Genomic DNA, 20517 nt, shown 5'->3' with positions numbered 1-20517 from the left:
TGAACGATTAGCCAAATGAAAGCTAACAGTAGTGTTCCCCTCCTCTTTTCCAAGTTTCCAGTCTCAATCCCTGATTCTGAGCAAACTGGGGTGGTTTTTGTCTTCAGTGAAGAGTAGATGCAAATACACTTTGAAGGCAATTAGAGTATTTTTATTTTTGCTCACAATAAACTGCAAGCACAATAAAACTGCTAGCACAAGGTTGAAGGTTATTTACTACGATTGTATGCCACATGTGATTAAACTCTTCCCCACTTTTTATTCTTTTGTTAGCAAGATTTTAAGTATCCAGGGGAATCTCTGCAGAATTCTGCAGGGTCAGATGAAGAGGCTGAAAATACTTAGCACAGGTGGCTGTGTGTGCAGAATACACTGCTTTAACAGTGCTTTAAGGTGCTTCTTGCTGCTCTCGGGTGCCCTGCATCTCCCTCCAGATTCCCAGCAGCAGCAGCTTCCCTGCAATCCTGCAATTCCCCAAGAAGTGAGGCTGTTCCAAGCCTGCTTCCCCTGCAGCTCTCTGCACTGCTCTAGAAAGATGCTAAATGACAGAAAAGAGGGGGAACACAGGGCCTGTTATTCCTGTTATAAATGAACATGTTAAACATCTCTTCCCAGCACTCCTGGCTGGAGACTGCTGAGCTCAGTGTGGCTCTGTGCTCCTCCGTGGCCATGTGGCCCTGTCACCTCTGTTTTCAGCTGCCCAGATCTGCACAGACAGCCTGCTGAAAACAGATCTGCCCCCACACACAAACACACACTCAGAGGTGCTGTGGGCTGTGTCCACCAGCACAAGCTGGCTCAGATGGGATCGAGCTTGTTTGGGATGAAGGATGGGAGGTGGGGATGGATGGAGGAAGAGCAGGATGGCTCTTCTGGAGGGCAGCCCCATGCACAGGTTAGCTTTTATGGTCATTGAAGAACCAAAAGTGATGTTTTCTTCACCAGTTTGGTGGGAGGTTCAGGTAGAGCTGTGTGATCCCAGGAAAATGCTGCAGGAAATTGAGATGATGGAAAAGGGGCCTTGCTTTGCACCTTCTTCTGACACCTGTTCAATTAATTGTTTTCCAAAGACAATTTTATGATGTCATGCAAGCTGAAAGCCAACATTCTGTGGCCAGCCTTGTCCTCAGTGTCCTTTTCTCTGGCTAAAGTAGTGAATATTTGGTGCAGAAGAGGTCTCAGTTAAATTCATCGTGCCTGCAGCTTTAAGGTTAGACTAGGCTATAGACAAGATGATAATTATTGCTCTGAAGCTCTTCTGGAGAAGGCAACATGAGGAAATGTCCCATTAACATTAAAAACAAACCCAGGAGAAGGTGATGAAGAAATGCTTTCACTCTGTTACTCTTCCATGATCAAAAGACACTTGCCTAAGCCCAAAATCTAATTGTCACATGATTAAAAATGTATGAGATCTCCTGAACATAGGAAACATGTGTGCAGCAGCACAAATACTTGATTGAAATGCGTAATTAAGACCTTCACCCAGCCTCATGTGGAAACACAAGACCAGTGGGGCAGGTTGTCCAAGGGATGGACTCAGGTTTTTGTACCAAGGCAGCTGATTAGTGAAACAATGCTGGTAACTTTTCACTTTTAGACAAGGAAAAAGAAGTTTGGAGCTTATCTGTAAATTTTGAGGGGTCTTGGGTATATTTGAGAAACCAATGAGTTAAAAAACTTCACACAGCCCCAGGCACATCGGTTATTTGAACAATGAACTTTTACTCACCAAGAACTTATTTGCTGCGTGAAAATGTGTAAAACTTGCACACTGAAAGTGTGGAAAATGCTGTGTGATGTGGCCACGTGTTCACAGAGCCCACCCTGCTCGTGACTCGCATGCAGAACTTCCAGGGATTCAGAAAAGACAACGGACAACGCTTCCGTAGCTTCAACTGTAAATGATGCCTTTATATCGTACCCAGTGCACACAGAACACTGCTGCTCTCTTTTACCACAGGAATTCAGGAAAATACTCAGAATACCCATTAATTTTAAGCCTGTAAAAAATACAGTTCAGTATTGGACCAAGTGTAACTGTAGTTTTAATTGTAATTTCTGCTTTTGGAGGAACATTAATCCAAATATTTCTTTTTTTTTTCAAGTATGTTCCAAGATTCAACTGGTTTATTTCAGTTTGGTAGCACTGAGTTGTTTTTTTTTGTCCTAACTGATGGTAATGACAGCTAAATGTCAGCTTCATTTCTATTTTAGCTCAGGATATAAACAGAAAAGTATACAAAAAGGAAAAAGTCCTGTTACACACTCTGTGAATTCTTCTTGCTGTGTACCCTACACCAATCAGTTTTGATTCTGCATGTGACTCTCAGTCCAAAAGCCATGCTGAGACATTTTTCTCAATAAATTATTTTCCATATTTTGCCTCTTAAGTGCAGAGAAAACCCTGCTATTAACATAAATGCATAAAAAAAACCTGAACCTGGAACTTCATTTCATCAAGAAAAACCCCCCACGATATTTTTATATAACATTTTGGATATATTTTATGTCAAAACATGATCACCAGTCAAACTAGTGACATCTAAACCCAATACATTATTGTGACTTCTAAATTAAAAAAATCAGAACAAAACTAAATTTATTATAGCTCTGCCTTCATTAAACACCGTGTGTTGGTGATTTAAACACAACAAAACTCTAGTAATTCTTCCAAAGTATCTACTAAATAGAATAAAAAGAATAAGAGAACAATTAACATTTAGTCTGTTACATTAAAAAACTGGATGTACATATTCCTATTGCCTGTTAGCTTTACCTAAGCCTTCAACTACTAGAAAAATAATAATAATAATAATAAAAAAAGAAAACTCATTGTTGAAAGTCAAAAACATTCAAATCAGTTGATACAACATTACAGTACAGTCAACTAACATCATTCAGGGTCTCCTTTTCTCAGGGTAGAGTCCTCAGACCAGGGTCACAAACCTAATTCACAGCAGGTCCAGAACTGGGGGTGATCTCGATCCTGCCCCGCGATGGCTTCGGGAGAACGGGGCTCACCCGGCCTCTCCTTCTTAATTCAGCACTGGAGTTAGGACAGCGTTAAGTTTAGCACAATAACTAAAAATAAAAATAAAAATAAAAATAAAAATAAAAATAAAAAAAAACAAACCCAAAGAAAATAAAGGGAGAAGTGGAAGCTAGGTGAAGCTGCCATTTGTGTCAACCCATTGCGATACGCTATACTAAAAAATCCTGAAATATCCACCTGTCCTCACCGCTCTGCCACGGACTAGCAAAGTCAAAAATACAAAAGTCTTCAACTCGTCGTTTTTGCAGAATAAAGCAAAAAAGTCTTTGTGCTCCTTACTACCAGAAGCAAAATATCCTCTGAGTTACCACATGTAATAGCTTCTGGATGTGTCGACTTGGGTTGGCTTGGTCTCTGCAGAGCCATCCTTGTCTTTTTCACTGTCACCTTCCCAGAGATTAATAAGTGGAGGGTAGAGCTCGTTCAGGGGGATTGAGGAGGTCTTTTGCATATATTTTTTCAATGAGTGGTGGTAGTTTTTCCTCTTAAACCTTTTTGCAATATAAACAGAGACAGAGGCGAGGCTGATGACGGCAAACATGGATCCCATCACCGCTGCCAGGGCCGTGCTGGTTTCCTGGTCGGAAATATCCAGCGCAAAAGCCGCGTTTTTGGTGGTGACGTTGACACAGGATCTCTGTGTTTGCTGATGGATGTTGGACACTGTCAGACACACTTCATAATCTGTAGAGGGTTGTAAATGTGTGAGGTTGTATTCGTGGACATCCACCGGGACCCTGGCGGTGTAGGTGATGTGAGGGTTGTCAATCTTCATCGTGGCCGACGACCATTTTAAATTGGATGTCATGACGTTGGAATTGACTTTCCAAGAAACCAGGATGGAATGGGATTCGGCTTGTTTAACGTAGATCTTCAGGACCTGGGTGCCGTCCAGGAGCGTTCCGTTCACGCGGATGGTGGCGACCCTCGTGTCAGCCCCTTCTATGTTCTGAGCGACACAGGTGTATCTCCCGGAGTCCTCCACCTGGATGTTGGAGATCTCCAAGGTGCCCTCGCTGCTCAGTTTGTATTTGTCAGAGAGGCTTTCCACCGTGACTTTATTGCCCAGAGGAGTGACCCAGTAGATTTCTGGCTCAGGTTCTGCCATGGCCCGGCAATCTAAAAACACCGTCATGCCGATGTCCAGGTTTAAGTGGTTGGGAAAGGTCTCATGAGAGATCATTGGAAGACATTGCTCGTTTGAATCCTGTATCAGCACCTCCTTCACCTGCTGTCCCCGGTACTCCGGGGGCATGGCACAGAACATGGAGAGAGGCTCCATGAAGCGGATGTTGGTTTTGTTGGAGTTGATCCAGTGGATGACGCAGTCGCACCTGAGCGGGTTGCTGTGGATGCTGATCTCACGCAGGTTTGGGAGGGATTCCACCGTCTTCTGGTAGACAGCGTTCAAGGCATTGTTGTTGAGCATGAGGCTCTCCAGGGCAGGGACGTTGCGGAACGCCAGGCGATGGATGTAAGACAGCTTTGGGTTGTTGGTGGCTTCCAGCTTTGTGAGTTCGGGCAGGTTGTCCAGCGCGTACCTGTCGACGGACACGAGCTCTCCCATGTTGTTGATCCCAAGCTCTTTCAATCTGAGCATGTTTTTAAAATCCCCTTCTTGAATTTTATGAATTGGATTTTTGTTGAGATCCAGGAATTTTAAATTGGGGACTTTCTCAAGTGCAAGCTGAGGAACTTTTACCAATTTGTTGTCGTAAAAAGAAAGACTTTCAAGACTATCCAAGCCTACCAAGGCATTGCCAGGAATGTCTGTGAGGTACATACCTGCCAAAACGAGACTCCTTAAGTTTGAGAGTGGTTTGAAATTCATATCAAGTATTCCAATCACTGGGTTTTCTCCAATCATGAGAATCTCCAAGTTGGGAGTAGAATCAAACCAGCGGCTGTCAATAACCTTTAATTTGTTGGAGTTGAGGTGTAATCTCAGAAGGTTTTTCAGGCCAGAGAATGCGTTTGCAGAGATGCTGCTGATCTGGTTGTGATTTATGTAGAGCTCCTGCAGATTGCAGAGGTCTTGCAGGCAGTAGTCAGTCATCTCCGTGATCTGGTTCTCCTCCAGGTGCAAAGTCGTAAGCTGAGTGAGATTGGAGAGCCCCACATCTCTGATACTCGTGAAGTTATTTTGTGAAAAATCCAATTCTGTTAAATTAAAGAGCTGTTGGAGCTCGTCTGTGGTCTTTGCAATGTTGTTGCTTTGTAGCAGAAGGACTTGAGTGTCACTGGAGAGGTTGCTGGGGATTTTTGTTAACCGGAGGTCGTTGCAGTCAACTGTGGTGGCTTCCCTGTAGGTTGACTGGGGTGTAAACCAGGGCCTGATTTCACAGACACAAAGCTGTGGACATTCGTTGCTCTGTATGGAAGACTCAGTTAATGAATTCATTAACAATTCTAGCACCAACTGGCAGACAGTTAAAACAACTCTAACCTTTGCCATGCTGGCCAGCAAGGGGGTTCAGCTCCCCGGCCCCCTAAAATCCCCACGGAGGAAGAGGGTGATCCCCTATCAGGCAGAAAACGTAAAGCTTGACGTTTAAGGTGAAAGGCTTGGACATCCAGAAAGGTGGAGGATGATTTTCTGAGTTCAGTGAAGAAATTCTCTGAAGACTCCCAGCTGCTCCTCAGTGTTTTAGAATCTTCTGCAAATCAGTGCCTGAAGATGGTCCTGAAAGCAGATTAGGGTAGATGTTATGCTCAGCTCCTATATAGTTCATCTATTATTTAGTTTCTTCAATTTTGAAAGAAAATATCTGAAAACAATCATTATCTGAACAGTAATCTCTTACAGAAATCCCAATCTGGTGAAGGTAAATTAGGTAGGGTTTGGAACTCTCTCCTTGGGGTTTACATGAGAAATCTGAGTGAATTATCTAAAAATCAAACCCTGGGATGGATACCTCTCATTTTTACCCTGCAGGAGTTGTTTGAATGGCCTGGGAATGCTGAGGGTGGAGGATGTGCTGGTGAGCACAGCGGGGCCTCATTGTCAACACCCAATCCCTGTCCCCAGGGCTCGGATTTCAGGCGTCTGGAATTGAGGCTCAGGAAGCTGCTGGTTTAGAAGTTTGAAGCTAAATGCTCATGAACTTTGCCAAAATTTATCCCAGTTAATCAAATCAGTTCCAGATAACGGCTTAGATTTAATCCAGCTCAGCACCAAACAATAACAGTAAATTTGATTAAATGAATGTACTGCCCTTATTTCAGCAGCTTGTACTGCATTGTGATCATATGAACCCTTCACCACAATTCCAAATTGCTGTGTAAGCCCCACACTTGTATCTGCTTAGCCTGAAGTTGTTCATGCAAGAGTGCTTTTAAATTAACCCAGCTGTGTCCAGGCACCTCAGAACATCTGGGGTATCGTGAGGCTTTGAACACATATTCCAGGAAAATCTCGTAGTAAAATCCTTCTCCCTTCATCAGAAAATCCCTCTGGTGAGTGCAGTTGAGACTTGTCAAACAAAAGGTTTGGGTTTTTGTGTAACTAAAATGAGCAGGATGTGCTGTATGGACTCCCCATCCCTGGAAGTGTCCATGGCCAGGCTGGATGGAGCTTGGAGCACCCTGGGACAGTGAAGGGTGGCAGGGGTGGAACTGGATGGGCTTTAAGGTCCCTTCCAACCCAAACCACTCTGTGATATCTGAGAGAACACAGTGATGAAATCACATCTTTTCCAATTAGTGTAGCAAAGCTTCAACCATGACACAGCCCACAAAAGAGGTTACTCTATAAAATAATAAAATATAGCTTCTAAAATAGGTTTAAAATACTCCTCTGGACAGGGGTGACAGGAATCCCATTTGTGCAACACTTATTTCTAAATCTGGTCACATTAGATAATGAAATGACCGTGTTTTATTTTAGATTATGATGTAGTGCTGAAGGTAGAACACACCCACAGCAGCATTTTTATTATTTATTTTTATATTGTTATTCTGTTTAGAGGAATGGGACCCAGAATAAATCTGACCCTGTAGAGTCAGATTTCCTCTCTGGTAGCTGAGACTTGAGTGAGAGCTCAGCAGACTCTGCTGGAGAGAGGAAAACCAACTGCAGGCCCAACATTCCTTCCCAAATAACTTCCAACTGATGGAAGAATTGACTAAGACTGTATTAAAAAATAAACCCTAAGGGCACTGTAATAGTAGGGAATATGTTAGCATGGAGTGATGAGGAGGCTGAGCTGTGCTGACTCTGATGGATGCTCCCCTCCACAGCAACACATTTGTAGCTGACCCAAACCAGCCAATTCTAGGAAAATTGATGGCATTGGAAGTTTAATTGATTTAATTGCAGATTTTCAAAGGGCAGCATTTTGCAGTGAATAACACAAATAACGGTGCTTTCCCCCAGTCCCAATCCCAGGCAGGTACAGGAGGTGCCCGTGGGCTGTCCCCTCACACAGGGACATGTCCCTGCTCCAGCTCTGCACCTGGCCCAGGGCAGGAGCACCCAAGAGGGAGCATTGCTCCCAACATTCCTGCAGAATTCCTGAGGAATTCCTCCTGCAGCTTCTCAGGGGATGAAGAGAAGGGAGCTGGAGCCTTACAAAGCTGAGGGCCCTAATGATGTTTTACTACTGCTTTAGCCCTGATGTACCTGTGTGAATCATGTAATGCTTTAAAAGCCAAACTGCCTGAAAAACACTTCCTAGGCTCTTTAAAATATGTAGGAGCGTGTCTTGATGTTGCAGAAAAACTCAAAATTCGATCTTGCTTTGTTGAATATTTATATCCTCTTACATGCACGTTACAGTTCCTGTTCATCCTTGCTAAGAAGGCATTTGTGGGTTTATTGACCAGAGTTCTGGGTTTATGATCACTGTAAATATATGATTTTACAAGTTCCTAGTGGCTTGTTCTCTTCTGTAGCTATTTTCTACTGCGAATGGATTTAATTTTCTTTAACTGCAAATGTTCTTTAGAAACAAGCTGCATGTTGCTTTCCTCAGTCTCTCCCGACCCAGAGCAGCTTGGATGAAATTCCAGGGTAATTCCAGTGAATTCTGAGCAGCCCCACGTGCCCCAGCCCCCATCAGGAGGGACAACCCAAGTCATGGGCTTTGGTTTGTTTGGATGTGTAAAACCCCATCCACAGCCCTGATCAAAGCTCCAGAGGCAGCAGAGCAGCCACCAAAAGCCATCCCTTTGGCCCAGGATCCTCAGCTTTCCAGTCTGATCCCAGACACCTCTGCAGTGTTTGTTGTCACAGGTACTGAGGGTGTGAAGGAAAGCTTTCAGCATTCCCTGCCTTCCCTCTCATTCCTTAGATTCGCATTTCCTGCTGTTCCAACACACAACAGCAGTTTTAACAGCTGGTAACTTGATATCAGCAGAAATAATGGCTAATTTTAAGTCAGAGATATGGAGGGAATTATTTTACTCTGAGCTAATTAAATGTATTTTCCACGGCACTGCTCAATAAGAAGCCACATTTCTGTCACCAGCAAACCCACAGCAGCTGCCTGGGGTGCTGGCTTGTTCCTGCTCCCTGGGGGCAGAAACTGGAGCATCATTCCTGTCTCCCATCCTGTGCAGAGGTCTAACTCCTCCCTTCCCACCTAAGTTCTGACAATTAGTTAATATTGAGAATTTGTTTGGGTGAAACCATGAGTGTTTGATTATGGAGTAGAAGATCCTTCCTTTTGGTTTTCCTTGGAAAGAGGTGTGCCCTGGCAGCCATGGCTTTACTGGTGACTCTTAAAGAGGTTGGGTGGGTGATGGGAAGAAAAAGTACATTTAAACCTCCAGTGCAGGAAGAGGAGAATATGAAGGGACAAGCATGAAATAAACTGTTCATTAAAAGTGTTCACAGTTAACCTGCCAACTCAGAAGAACAGATATTAAACATTTTTGCTTGGTAATAGGAAAACAAAGTGTTGTCACTTCCCTGACAACTGTATTAATGGTCACTATTAAAATTCGCTGAAAAGAGCACCAATCTTGTTTGCACATGGATATCTGGATGCATTTTGAAACAGTGATGCTGCCACAGCAAATCCTCCCTCTCCACAGTTCCGCAGTTCATTCCTGCAGAATTTCTTTTATATTGCAGTAGCATCAGCCCAGATTTTGGTCAGCAGCCACCTGCGCTGAGTGTGCCCAGGTAAAAGTTGGAGGGATCAGAAACACAAAGGAATTACCTCAGGCTAAGACAAGCAATTTATTCTGCAGCTGCTGTGAGCCAGAAGCACACCCTGATCCCCCCCGTTCCTCCTCTCCCTCCACAGAAACATTTTCCCAGGCTGAGGCTCAGTATGGGAGCTGTGTGTTGGGACATTTCTGCTGTGCTAATGCTCTGCCAATGCAGCTCCTGCATCCCCATCAGCATCCTGTGGGACAGCCTTGCATCCCTCAGGAGAAGCTGAGGAGGTGCTGCAGCCTGGGACAGGTGGGGCAGCCCTGCCCAGGGACCCTGAGCACAGGTGGTGCCAAGCAGAACTCCAGGTGGAACTGGGAAATGGAATTCAGACTGGGATCAGTACAGATCCAGGCTCTGTGGACAGTGGGACAAAGAGGAATGGGCAGGAACTGATGCCCAGGAATTTCCAGCTGAACATGAGGCAGAACTCCCCCGTGCAGTGACCACAGACTGTGCAGAGAGGGGCTGGAGTCTCCTCCCTGGGATACTCCAGAGCCATCTGGACACACTGCTGTGCTCTGGGATGGCCCTGCTGGAGCAGGGAGGTGGCACCAGGTCCCTTCCAGCCTGAGCCATTCTGTGACTATGGGAGAGGGGACATGAGGGGACACTGGAGCAGATCTGGAGCCCGGTGGGTGCTGGAGGCAGCAGCGGAGGGAGCGCCCCAGGGGCAGCTCAGGCTGGGAGAGTTTAAGGAAAGGGCTCTGTGTGTTTGTGTGATGGAGGTAAAACCTGCCCTGCTCTCCCCTGCCCTTCAGCAGGGTCTCTGCAGCTCTGCACCCCCCGTTTTCCGTGGATAAAACAGGGATTGTGCCTCTGGCCAGGCTTTAGGAGGGGGAGGCACTCAACAGGAGCATCCTCTAAATCACAGCAGCAAGCTCAACGCTAAACCCAGCCTAAAACCAGCTCCCTAAAGTCAGGCTTGCTCCAGTCAACAGCATCACTGACCTTGTACCTTCTAGAGAAAGAGGACTTGGAGTTTAATAACCAGGATGCTTCCACAGAACGGGCTCCTTGCCCAGGAATTAAATTTACAAGTGCAATGCTGTGTATTTAGAAAAATATTGAGGAATCATGCTTGATAATAAGCCTTTTATAGTGAGGTTTCTAAAGTCTCCAGTGTGATCAGGAAATAAGCTGTTTACAGGTCTGGATTGTGGAAAATACAGAAAAATCAAGCTGAAAATGATGACAGTTGAAAGAGCTTGGAAAAAATCTGAACATGGGAGCTGGGTATTAAAAGGAAATACAGAAACAAGGGCCTGTAGGACATGTAATAATGGTATAAAGCCTCAAAACACAACCTCAGGGATTTATAATATTAAAGGTTTGGGATTTTTTTTTTTTCCCTGCAAATAATGCCTACTTTTTCTTTTCATCTGTACACACATTCCATCAAAATCAAATCTGTGTTTAATTTTGGGGAAAGCTCTGGTGAGAAGGCGATTTGCTGTATCTCAAGACAACCTTAGCATGCTTTATCTGTGTTCTTTTGAAAAATACTACTCTTATCTCCACCAAAGAACTGCAAAGAGCAGCCTATTCATAACGTCTGCGCTGCAGAAACAGCATATTACAGCTTGGAAATTTGTAATTTATTTGGGCTTATTCTTAAGACTCGCATCTGATACAGTATTTTTCATTAAAATATTGAAGCAAATTTGCAGGAGAGGGAAGAATGGTTTTCATTCATAGACTGCTCTGGAGTGCAAGGGGCTGGATCCTTTTCAGGGAGCAGCCACTGGGTATTGATGATCAAATCCCCCACAGAATTGCAACCCAGCTTCTGGAAACTGATGGAAAATCTCTCACAGATGACCATTAACCACTCATATCAGAAACATCAGGAATAACAGGGCCTTGACAAACAGTGGGGCTGTCAAATTACAGAGGCTGCTTGCTTTAGGAAAGAAAAAACCTCATGAACCACTTCACAGCCTTGAAACCTGAAGGTGAGATGTGTTTGTGCAGCAGGAATATTCTTAGGAACACAAATTACTATCAGCTTTCTTACTACTTATTTCTTTTCATGGATGAGTTTCATCTTGGGACAATATGAGCTGTTCTGTTATCCAGGACTTGTTCTCTTGTCCTGCAGCAAGGGTTTAATGTGAAGGCAAAGCTTTGATTCCATTTGATGGAGAAGAATTCCATCTGTGATCACTTTTCTTGGGCCACATCCTCACCAGATAAAGTCACTTGATCAGATCAGCATTTCTGAGAGTCAGCCCTTTCCAGTGCCAGGTTAAGATCCCATTCCCTGAGATTTTCCTTGCAGCTCTTCCCTCCTGCCTGACCTTTCCTTTCCCCTGCTCATGCCCTAACCCATCCCAGCCCTCTACTTTAAATGCAAGGGAGAACTGAAACCTAATTGCTTTTAGTACAGTATTTAAAATTTCCAGAGCATAACTAATATGGGAAGACCTCTCCCAACTGTTTTTTGCATGTCATGTATCTGCTGGCTGATGAATGAAAGAGGACCAAAGGTAGAGGAATTCAGCTTTGGCTTCTTGCCATGTTTAAAGAGTAGAAATGAATTGAGTCATGGAATATTTGGGATCTCAGAACCACGTGAAAGGATCTGAACATCTTGTAACCCATGGGGGCACCTCTCTCATGAGGATTTCATGTAGAGCAGCTCAGAAAATGTCTGCTTCATACTATCTATCAAAATCAGCACAGTTCAAACACAAATCTAAAAAAAAATGGAAGAGGACAAAGGGCAGGAAGAGAGAGATTGGGTTGGGTTTTGGAGCAGAATTCCCTTTATGTTTTTTGACCACTCTGAGAGCCAAGGAGCTTGGCCAGTGGAAGCAAAGTGTTAATAATAACCAAAGGAGCACACAAGGAATATTTTTAACCAGGAGAAACAGGGATGCCAGAACTCCAGAGGGTTTTCCTGAAGCAACAGAAAATCCTTTCCCTCCCTTTTTGCTGACTGGCTTCTGGCAGTGTGATTATTTTGCTTCCTACACAGTTCTAGATCAAACTCCAGTTTTGTGAGTCACTCAGGATCCCCCACAGTTGGGAAAGACCCCGGTGTGTACGTGGTTGTTACTACCAGAGGATGCCAAAAAACCCTGTGCCTGATAAATCCCAACCAGAATGAGTCAGGAGCTCTGGAGGTATTTATAAATCAACACAATGGTGCTGGCTGTAGGGAATGCATAAGGCTTGTTATTAAAAATTGTATGTGCATGGAGCTTCAATTGCTTATCTTCAATTCTTCAATCAAGGAAAAAAAAGTCCTTTTTCTGGTCCTTGTTACACTCTGTTTTGCTAACTCTGTTTCCTGTGGCTGTAGCATGTGTTAGCTTTTCAATTATTAGTGATTAAGTCTTAAACTGTGTTTTACTATTAGCCTAGATCTATATCTACACTGTTTGTACATGTAATGTGCTGACACAGACTTCAGCCCTTAGAATAAAACAGACTTTTATTGATTTTTTTTTCAGAGTTTTATGCTTATAGAATCCAATTCTCTGTTTCTGAGCTATATATATTTAAATGTTAATAGACCCATATATCGAGTTGGCTGATATGGGAAGATCTGATAGGAAAGACTGTGAGCATGCCACGACCAAAATAAATGGATTTAGCATGGGAGGTGCTGAGATCTCATAGAAAGGCTGTTAGCACCATGACAAAGATCTGGAACTCAACCAAGGGAAGGGATAGAAGTAATTCCATTAAGTGGCCACAGATTTGGGTTTGGAACTGCTCTGAACCAAGGCTTTACTCTGACCTGAGAAAAAAGCACTTTCTCTCCAGTTCCACTGCTCTATCCCATGAGCCATCCCCTTTCCAGGAGTCTTTCTGCTACATGAAATTTGTGTTCCAAAATCCTTCAGGCAGCATTGCCATGAGATCAGGACAGGACAGCTCGGTCAGCCTGGATTTAACCATTTCATCTCAAGCATCACTGAATTCTGATGCTTTGCTCCATGCACTCTTGCTTTGAGACGTTCATGAGATTAAGAAAGAGAAAATACATCCTGTGGAATGTGTTGTGTGTTTAGGAAGAAGCCTATAAACTCTTCCTTGAGCTTCAGTCCTGGCCTTGCCCACATCCCAGGTTTTCCAGGGAAGTGGAAGTTTCCATCAGTGAAGGTACTAAAATTGCTGCCTGTTGCAGAAAGGAAGTTTTTTCCTCTCAAAATTTTAAGTTACAGATGCTTTATAGATAAAATCTGTACCTAATTACAGTGATTCATTTGGGAACAATAATGTTTAATTTGTATAAACCAGACTTGTTGCACTTAAAAGGGGCAGAAAGTGAAATGAAAACAGACCTGGTTTTACTTGGTGCCTTTTACTACAATGAACCCATTTTAAAGACCTGTTTTCAAGGAGCAATTACAAAACTTCATTTTTGCAACTGCTTGTTCACCTGTGGCAAAGATAAGTTATTGTTCAATGCATTTAAAAGTCACTGGTGGCTCTCTGGAACTATCAATATTTACTCTATTTCTGTTAGAATGATGGATCATTTGTAATTTAAAAATTAAACAAGGCCAATCAGTAGCTCATCTGCATCCCAGTAATTGTATGCAGCACATTAGCAAGGTATGAATTTATTAGATAGTTTTGGACTTGCTTAATCAAATAAATGATACGATGCATGAAATAACAGAAAATGAAGGATTCATTATATAAATGATAAACATTTTCAAATTACGAGAAGACAATCCAAGCTTTGATTGATATTTTATTAAAACAAGGTAAAATGTTATTCTAGCAAATTTGGGACAAACTCAGGGATTGTCTGTGAATAACTTTTAGGTGTTTTGCAGAAGAACTCTGAATAACTTTTGGGTGTTTTGCAGAAGAACTCTGAATAACTTTTAGGTGTTTTGTTTAGGATGTGATCTGTGAGACTCCAGTGTGGAGGAGGAAGCCAGGGAACCCCTCCCATGAATTTAAACAGCCCCATGGGCTCCTAGACCATGAGTGTTCTCTTTAAAACAGCATAAACTCTAAGGAGCAGCGACCTCAGGTGAAATTCCCCATGGCAGTGGCAGGGCTCTGGGTTATCTGCATTTCTCCAGCTTGGAGAAGTGTTTGCTGAGCGTGGAGGGATGTGGTTTAGGTCTCACCTGGTAAGGTGTGTGTGTTCCCAGCAGGAGATCCCCAATCCCTGGGAGGATCAGGGGAGGCTCAGGGGTCCCAGACTCATCCCTGCACCTTCCCCCATCCCAGCTGAGCTGCTCTGCCATCCCTCCCTGGCCTCTGGCACCCTCAGAGCAGCCCCTCGGGGGTGATGCCAGCGGCTCCCAGGTGATCTCTGGGGTGGGGAGTGACCCCCAGGAGTCCCCAGGCTGCCCTGGGACAGCGATGGCTCGTGGGGAACGAGCTGTGGGTGCCTCTGGAGCGTGAGGAGACCCCCACCCCAACACCTGCCTGGGCTTCTGCCCCCTCCCAGGTCCAGAACAGAACACCAGAACACCCCATCCCTCCAGAACAGCCAGCCAGGCACACCCTGCCAGCTGCCTTTCCAAAAGCCCTTGGCTCTCCTGCTCTAATCCAAACTGACAGACGCCCAAATTGCTGGAATCACCAGAGTTAGTTAAATTAAATACCTGGAAATGAGATGCTGACTGACAGCCTCTGAAATTTCTAACTAAAACCCCCCCCAAGTAAGGTTTGCCTCTGTGTTGAACTGCTTCAGGTTGGGAATTGTTCAGGGGAAATACTGCCCTGTGTGACCACTGAGGACTGAAGGGCAGCACCTTGGGACAGAAAATTATGTAGTAAGGCTGCTGTACCCAATAAAATAAGGGAAAGAGCCGTTTCTCTGTGGCACTTTTATAACCTCAGTGCATTCTCACTGCAGCTCCCTGTTAAATATTTCAGACCCGTTACTTAAACTTGCTTTGCCTTGTTGTTCTGTTAGTTAAAAAGGGAAGAAAAAGGCAATACTCCACTGCAAATACCTGATCTTTAGAAACTGCTCCAGGTAAAAAACAGGTCCTGTGCTTTTAATAATTCAGCCAGATGGAATGTCAAGGAAACACTGGCTTGTAACACCAAATTAAGGTCTTATGAAATAGAAGGTGAAGTTACAAAAATATTTTGCAGGAGAAGTTAAGAGCAGAGACTAATTTTTGTCTCACTGATACCAGACTTGTCCTGCCTTCACCAGGGGGAGAATTAGGCCAATCTAAAATAGGCCAATCCAGTATTTTTCTTCAGTGCAGTACATAAAAAAAGCAAAGATGACATCTAAAGAGCAAAACAAAATTTGAATAAAGTTGCAGGGTTTGAAGCAGCAAAGAGAGTGGGGTTCAGAACTTTCAGCTGGGGAGCTCTCAGGCCTCCATGGAAGCGAATTCAGCTCTGACCTGAGAGTCCATTTAGTGAAGGACTTAATTAGTCAGCTGCAGGGAACAAACGAGCCTGGCAAAGCCCTGGAGTAACTCAGCACATCTGCAGTGACTGTTTCTTATCAAAGTGCTCCTGTGAGTTCCCTGTGCAGAACTCAGGCCCTCCAAATCTCATGGAAACACCATTATTTAATAATGAATTACAAACCAACAAAACCAGTTCCTGAGCCAGCTCTGTGATTTTCTTCACTCTCGCCCATCTTTATTCCCACATGTTAATTGCACAGACAAAACAGAGTATGGGAATATTTGGAGTGGGTTTGCTGGGATTTCTGTTCTGGCATGGGGTTCTGGCTGCTTCCAACTCTCCACTCTCCCAGGAGCCTCCCAGGCACTGCCAACCCTCCTGACACAGTCAGCAGAAAAACTATCCCAGCTCCAAAGTCCCCTTTTGTGTAGAACTCACGCATTATTTTTGGGAAAGATGTGTTTAAGGCCTGACCCTGTTAATGACTTCACTGCTCTGGAGCACAGCCTGGAATTCTGGATTCCTGGGAGCATCATGGATCTCCAGGCTGGCAGTTCCAGCTGGAAGGGGATGCAGGAATCAGCCGTGGTGAGGCTGAAACGCAGGCTCCCTGTCCATGAGCCTTGTACAAACAGAGAGGAGGAAGGCTGGATTTATGTGCTTCCAAAAACTTTACATAGATTTTCTTCAGTTCTGTGTCTACAAAATGTCTGCCAGGAAAAAATCTGGAGCTTGGCAGGATGAAGCCTCACACGTGTATTGTTCGTGTAACTATGGTAACCTACAAATGCCACCAGTGTTTCCATTTCATACACAAATGAGGGGACAGCTGTGGGGACCACATGTCTGCCAATGGAATAATATATGTGAACTAGGATGGCTTGGTCAGAAAATTACAACTCATCTATATTAATCAGGGCTTCAAAGAACAGGCACCTCCGTGGTGACAAAGTGCACAGGAAGACAGAGGGATTTTTATTTTGGAAAATTTTGGCTCCTCTGTAAATATTTGCAGCATCTTGCTACTTTGCTGGTTGAAAAATAAACTGAAATAAGTACTGTTCAACCAGAGCTGTTCTATAAACATCACTTAACTCTTTTCCTTGGGTTTTGTGTCTGATGCCTGATCCTGGTCTAAGCCTGACACAAAGCCAGACCTGGGACCAGGCAAGTCACTCACCTGGGGGAGGAGCAGCTCCAAAAGAGACAGAAATAACGTGGCTCAGAGCTTCGTGAACAAAGCCCCTGGTTTTACTCATTGGTGTCATTAACAGAAATCAGAGCTTCAAAAAATTCATACGAGAAACTAAAAAAATATTTAACGATATTGTTTAAATGTGGATGAGTCTCCCTGATCCCTAACAACAACAAAAAGAAATCTGCAGCCCCAGTGATGCCAGTAAATCCCCTTTCCAGGGAATATGAAGCCGTGCAGGCTGCAGTAGCAGCAGTACTTGACCGCTGTTATGATTCATCCAAGGTGTTTTAAGTGTCCCTACAAAAGCAGCCGTGGAGCGGGGATCTGCCGCCCTCCTTGGCAGCAGCAGCAGCAGCCGGATGCAGCAGGAATCCAGCACCACCGATTAGGAAAAGTTTTCCCTGCCTTCTGCAGTGCCTCGCTACTGCATGGGAGTGAAACAAAGGCTGCAGCATCCCCTCCTCCGCCTGCGGGGCACGAGGGGGATTCAGGGATGATGATGGTGATGGTGATGGTGAGAGCTTTAATCACTGCTTGTTGAAGTGATCCCACGTGCTCCATGAGCTGGAAACATACACACAGAGAATCATGGAATCACAGATTGGTTTGGGTTGGGAGGGACCTTCAGGAGCACCCAGTGGCACCCCTGCCATGGCAGGGACACCTCCCACTGTCCCAGGCTGCTCCAAGCCCTGTCCAACCTGGCCGTGGACACTTCCAGGGATCATGGGGCAGCCTGTACCAGGGCTCTGTTCCCTGTGAGGTCAGACTGAACACAAGTTTCTTTTTTCAGCCTGAATTTGGACGGGCTCAGCATTTTTTATGGCAGTAAAAAAAGGTCCTTCACAGTTGGCGTGAAAAGTTGTTATCCTTCTATAACTGCCCAACTTAATGCAAAATCCTATTTCCTTCATTGAGCAGCAGCAGTGTTATCGTGTCTGTTCCAGGTAAATGGAACAGGTTTTATGGTCATCACAGTAACTGGTCTATTAATAAAGTCCAAAGTGCCCCCTGGGAGAGATCATTTTATATGGACTACATAAAATGTTGTGCAGGTAACTTTTAACTGCCAAGGTAAAAGTTAAAGTGGAGCTGTTGTCCCGGAGCTGTGGCACAACAGAGGCTGCAGGGCAGAGGGACAGGGACACCAGGGGCTGTGCTCTGCCCCAGGCAGAACCATCCTGCCTCTCTCCACTACTCCCATCTTAGTGCACGGCTTTGTCCTTCTCAGTGTGTCCATCTCTTAAATTAATTCTGACTTGCAAGACTTTGGGACGCAGTTTGGTCGGATCCTTTGGACAACAGCGGGGCTGATGTTGGGTGTGCCTCTGCTCATTCAGAGCTCTGTGATGTCCCTGAGCTATTGGCCAGAACAGGTTTATTTTCTGGTTCAGAAATACCGTGTTCCTTTTATAGGGACCCCTTAAGTTTGTAAGGAAAATATTTAAAGGCTTCCAAACTAGTTTTTATTGAAGGGGCTCATTACTTGGGAGCTGTCGCACAGCTCCAGGACAAGAACAGAAGCACACTGCGTGTGATCTCTCACCTCTGGACAACACTATTGCCTGCTTTGAGTTTAATTCTGTTACTTTCCCTTCCGTCGCCCGGTGGGAAATGCGCACCGAGCCAGCACCGGGGGAGAGAATTAACTTGAGGGAGAGCGAGAATCGCAGGCGAACATCTGTTGTGCGGCCCCGGCAGGGCAGAGCCGCCGGCACAATGCGCCTCGCTGCCGTCCCTCCTCTCGCAGGGAACGGGGGCCGGCCCCAAGCTCAAAGGGCCCTTTGACAGGGGCGACAAAGGGGCGGCAGCGGGGCCGGTCCCTTTGTCCGCCCGCGGCCCCAGAGCCGGGACCCGCAGTCCCGGGGTAAAGCGCTGCCGCTGCCCGGAGCTTCTCTCGCACCTTTGGGGCAGCACAGTTCCCGAAGAGCCCCCGGAGCCCGCGGAGCATCCCCGGGCCGGTCCCGCAGCCCCCGGTGCGGAGCGGCCGCACAAAGCCGCGGCCGCGGGAGGAGGGCGGCGGAGCCCGGCCCCGCTCACACTGCGCCTTTATGCCGCTCTCTGAAGGGCCATTGTCACACTGAAGGCTCCTTGTCTCCTCGCATTCCTCCGGGTGAATGGATGAGGCAGGACATCTGCCGGGATCCGCTCCCATTCGCATGCAAATGGGGGACGCGGGCAGCGCTGCCGCACCGCCGGCCCCGCGCCCACCGCCGGCACCCGGGAGCGCCGATTCCCCCCAGAACCCCCGATTTACCGCAAACCGGCCCGCGGAACAGCGGCGCACCCGACACGGGAGGAGGAGGAGGAGGAGGAGGAGGAGGAGGAGGAGGAGAGAGCGATGCTGCAGCCCAAAGCCCGCAGCCCCGGAGGTGCGAGGCGGCCGCAGCCCCGGGGCGGTCCCGACGCGGAGCCACCGAGACCCCGCAGCCCGGGGGACTCCCCCGGGGGGCACCGGGGGCGCGGCCACCGCCGCAAACTTTGCTCCCTCCCCGCACATCACGGCACGGCAGCCCGGAGCGGAGCCCCGGCACCCGCGGATCTCCCGCAGCCTCCGCTCCCTCCCCCGAGCCCGGCGGACGCACTCACCGCCGGCCGGGCGCTGCCGCGGCTGTCCCCCGGAGCTGCACATCCGCCGCTGCCGCCGCCGAGCCACCGCGCCGGGATGCGGGAGCGATGGATGGAGGGATGGATGGGTGGAGGGATGGATGGCCGGACCGGTCGCTCCGTGCCTGCTGCCCGCCCCCAGGACAGCGGGAGCGCCGCCGGTGCCGGTGCCGCCCGCTCTGAGCCGCCGCCGGCGCGCACCTGGGAAGGCGCCGCGGGTCAGCTGATGGGCCCCGCTGCCATTGGCTGCACCGAGCGCGGCACCGGCACCGGGGGCGGGGCTGGGCATGGACCCGCCCCCGGGAGACCCCGCCCCCACCATCGGTGTGCGCACGGGGCAGCCGGAGCATCGCCCGCATCCATCCATCCCTCCATCCCTCCATCCATCCCATCCATCCCTCCATCCCTCCATCCCTCCATCCATCCCATCCATCACATCCATCCCTCCATCCTTTCCATCCATCCCTCCATCCTTCCATCCCTCCATCCTTCCATCCCTCCATCCTTCCATCCCTCCATCCATCCCATCCATCCCTCCATCCTTTCCATCCATCCCTCCATCCTTCCATCCCTCCATCCTTCCATCCCTCCATCCTTCCATCCCTCCATCCATCCCATCCATCCCTCCATCCTTTCCATCCATCCCTCCATCCTTCCCTTCCATCCCTCCATCCTTTCCTTTCCTTTCCTTTCCTTTCCTTTCCTTTCCTTTCCTTTCCTTTCCTTTCCTTTCCTTTCCTTTCCTTTCCTTTCCTTTCCTTTCCTTTCCTTTCCTTTCCTTTCCTTTCCTTTCCTTTCCTTTCCTTTCCTTTCCTTTCCTTTCCTTTCCTTTCCTTTCCTTTCCTTCCCTTCCCTTCCCTTCCCTTCCCTTCCCTTCCCTTCCCTTCCCTTCCCTTCCCTTCCCTTCCCTTCCCTTCCCTTCCCTCCCTCCCCTGCAGGAGCCTTTGGACAGAGCTCTTGGGGTGGGATTGTTGGGGTGTCTGTGCCGGTCAGGACTGGGTGATCCCTGTGGGTCCCTTCCCACTCGGGATTCTGTGAACCATAAGAGTCATTTGAGCCTGAAATTGGAGGGTTTAAACCTGTGTCAGCCCTATGATACATTCCCTTTCCCGTTCTCTCCTGGTTTTCTGTCTTGTCTCTATT

At 46.8% G+C, this 20517-nt stretch overlaps 1 protein-coding gene across 1 annotated transcript; it reads right to left on the bottom strand.

Annotated features, from left to right (window-relative positions):
- Positions 1-1893: 1893 nt before the first annotated feature.
- LRRN1 (leucine rich repeat neuronal 1) lies at positions 1894-19547 on the bottom strand. Its single transcript, XM_058844909.1, has 2 exons — positions 19357-19547; positions 1894-5738 (listed from the first exon to the last, which is right to left on the bottom strand). The coding sequence occupies exon 2, from the start codon at positions 5508-5510 to the stop codon at positions 3360-3362; it is 2151 nt and encodes a 716-aa protein (XP_058700892.1). The 5' UTR covers positions 5511-5738; positions 19357-19547; the 3' UTR covers positions 1894-3359.
- Positions 19548-20517: the final 970 nt, after the last annotated feature.

This window comes from Poecile atricapillus, chromosome 9 (genome assembly GCF_030490865.1).
Source record: "Poecile atricapillus isolate bPoeAtr1 chromosome 9, bPoeAtr1.hap1, whole genome shotgun sequence".
NCBI classification, from domain to species: Eukaryota; Metazoa; Chordata; class Aves; order Passeriformes; family Paridae; genus Poecile; species Poecile atricapillus.
Note: the sequence above shows the minus strand (reverse complement) of the source record. Positions and strands in the feature narration are given on the sequence as shown.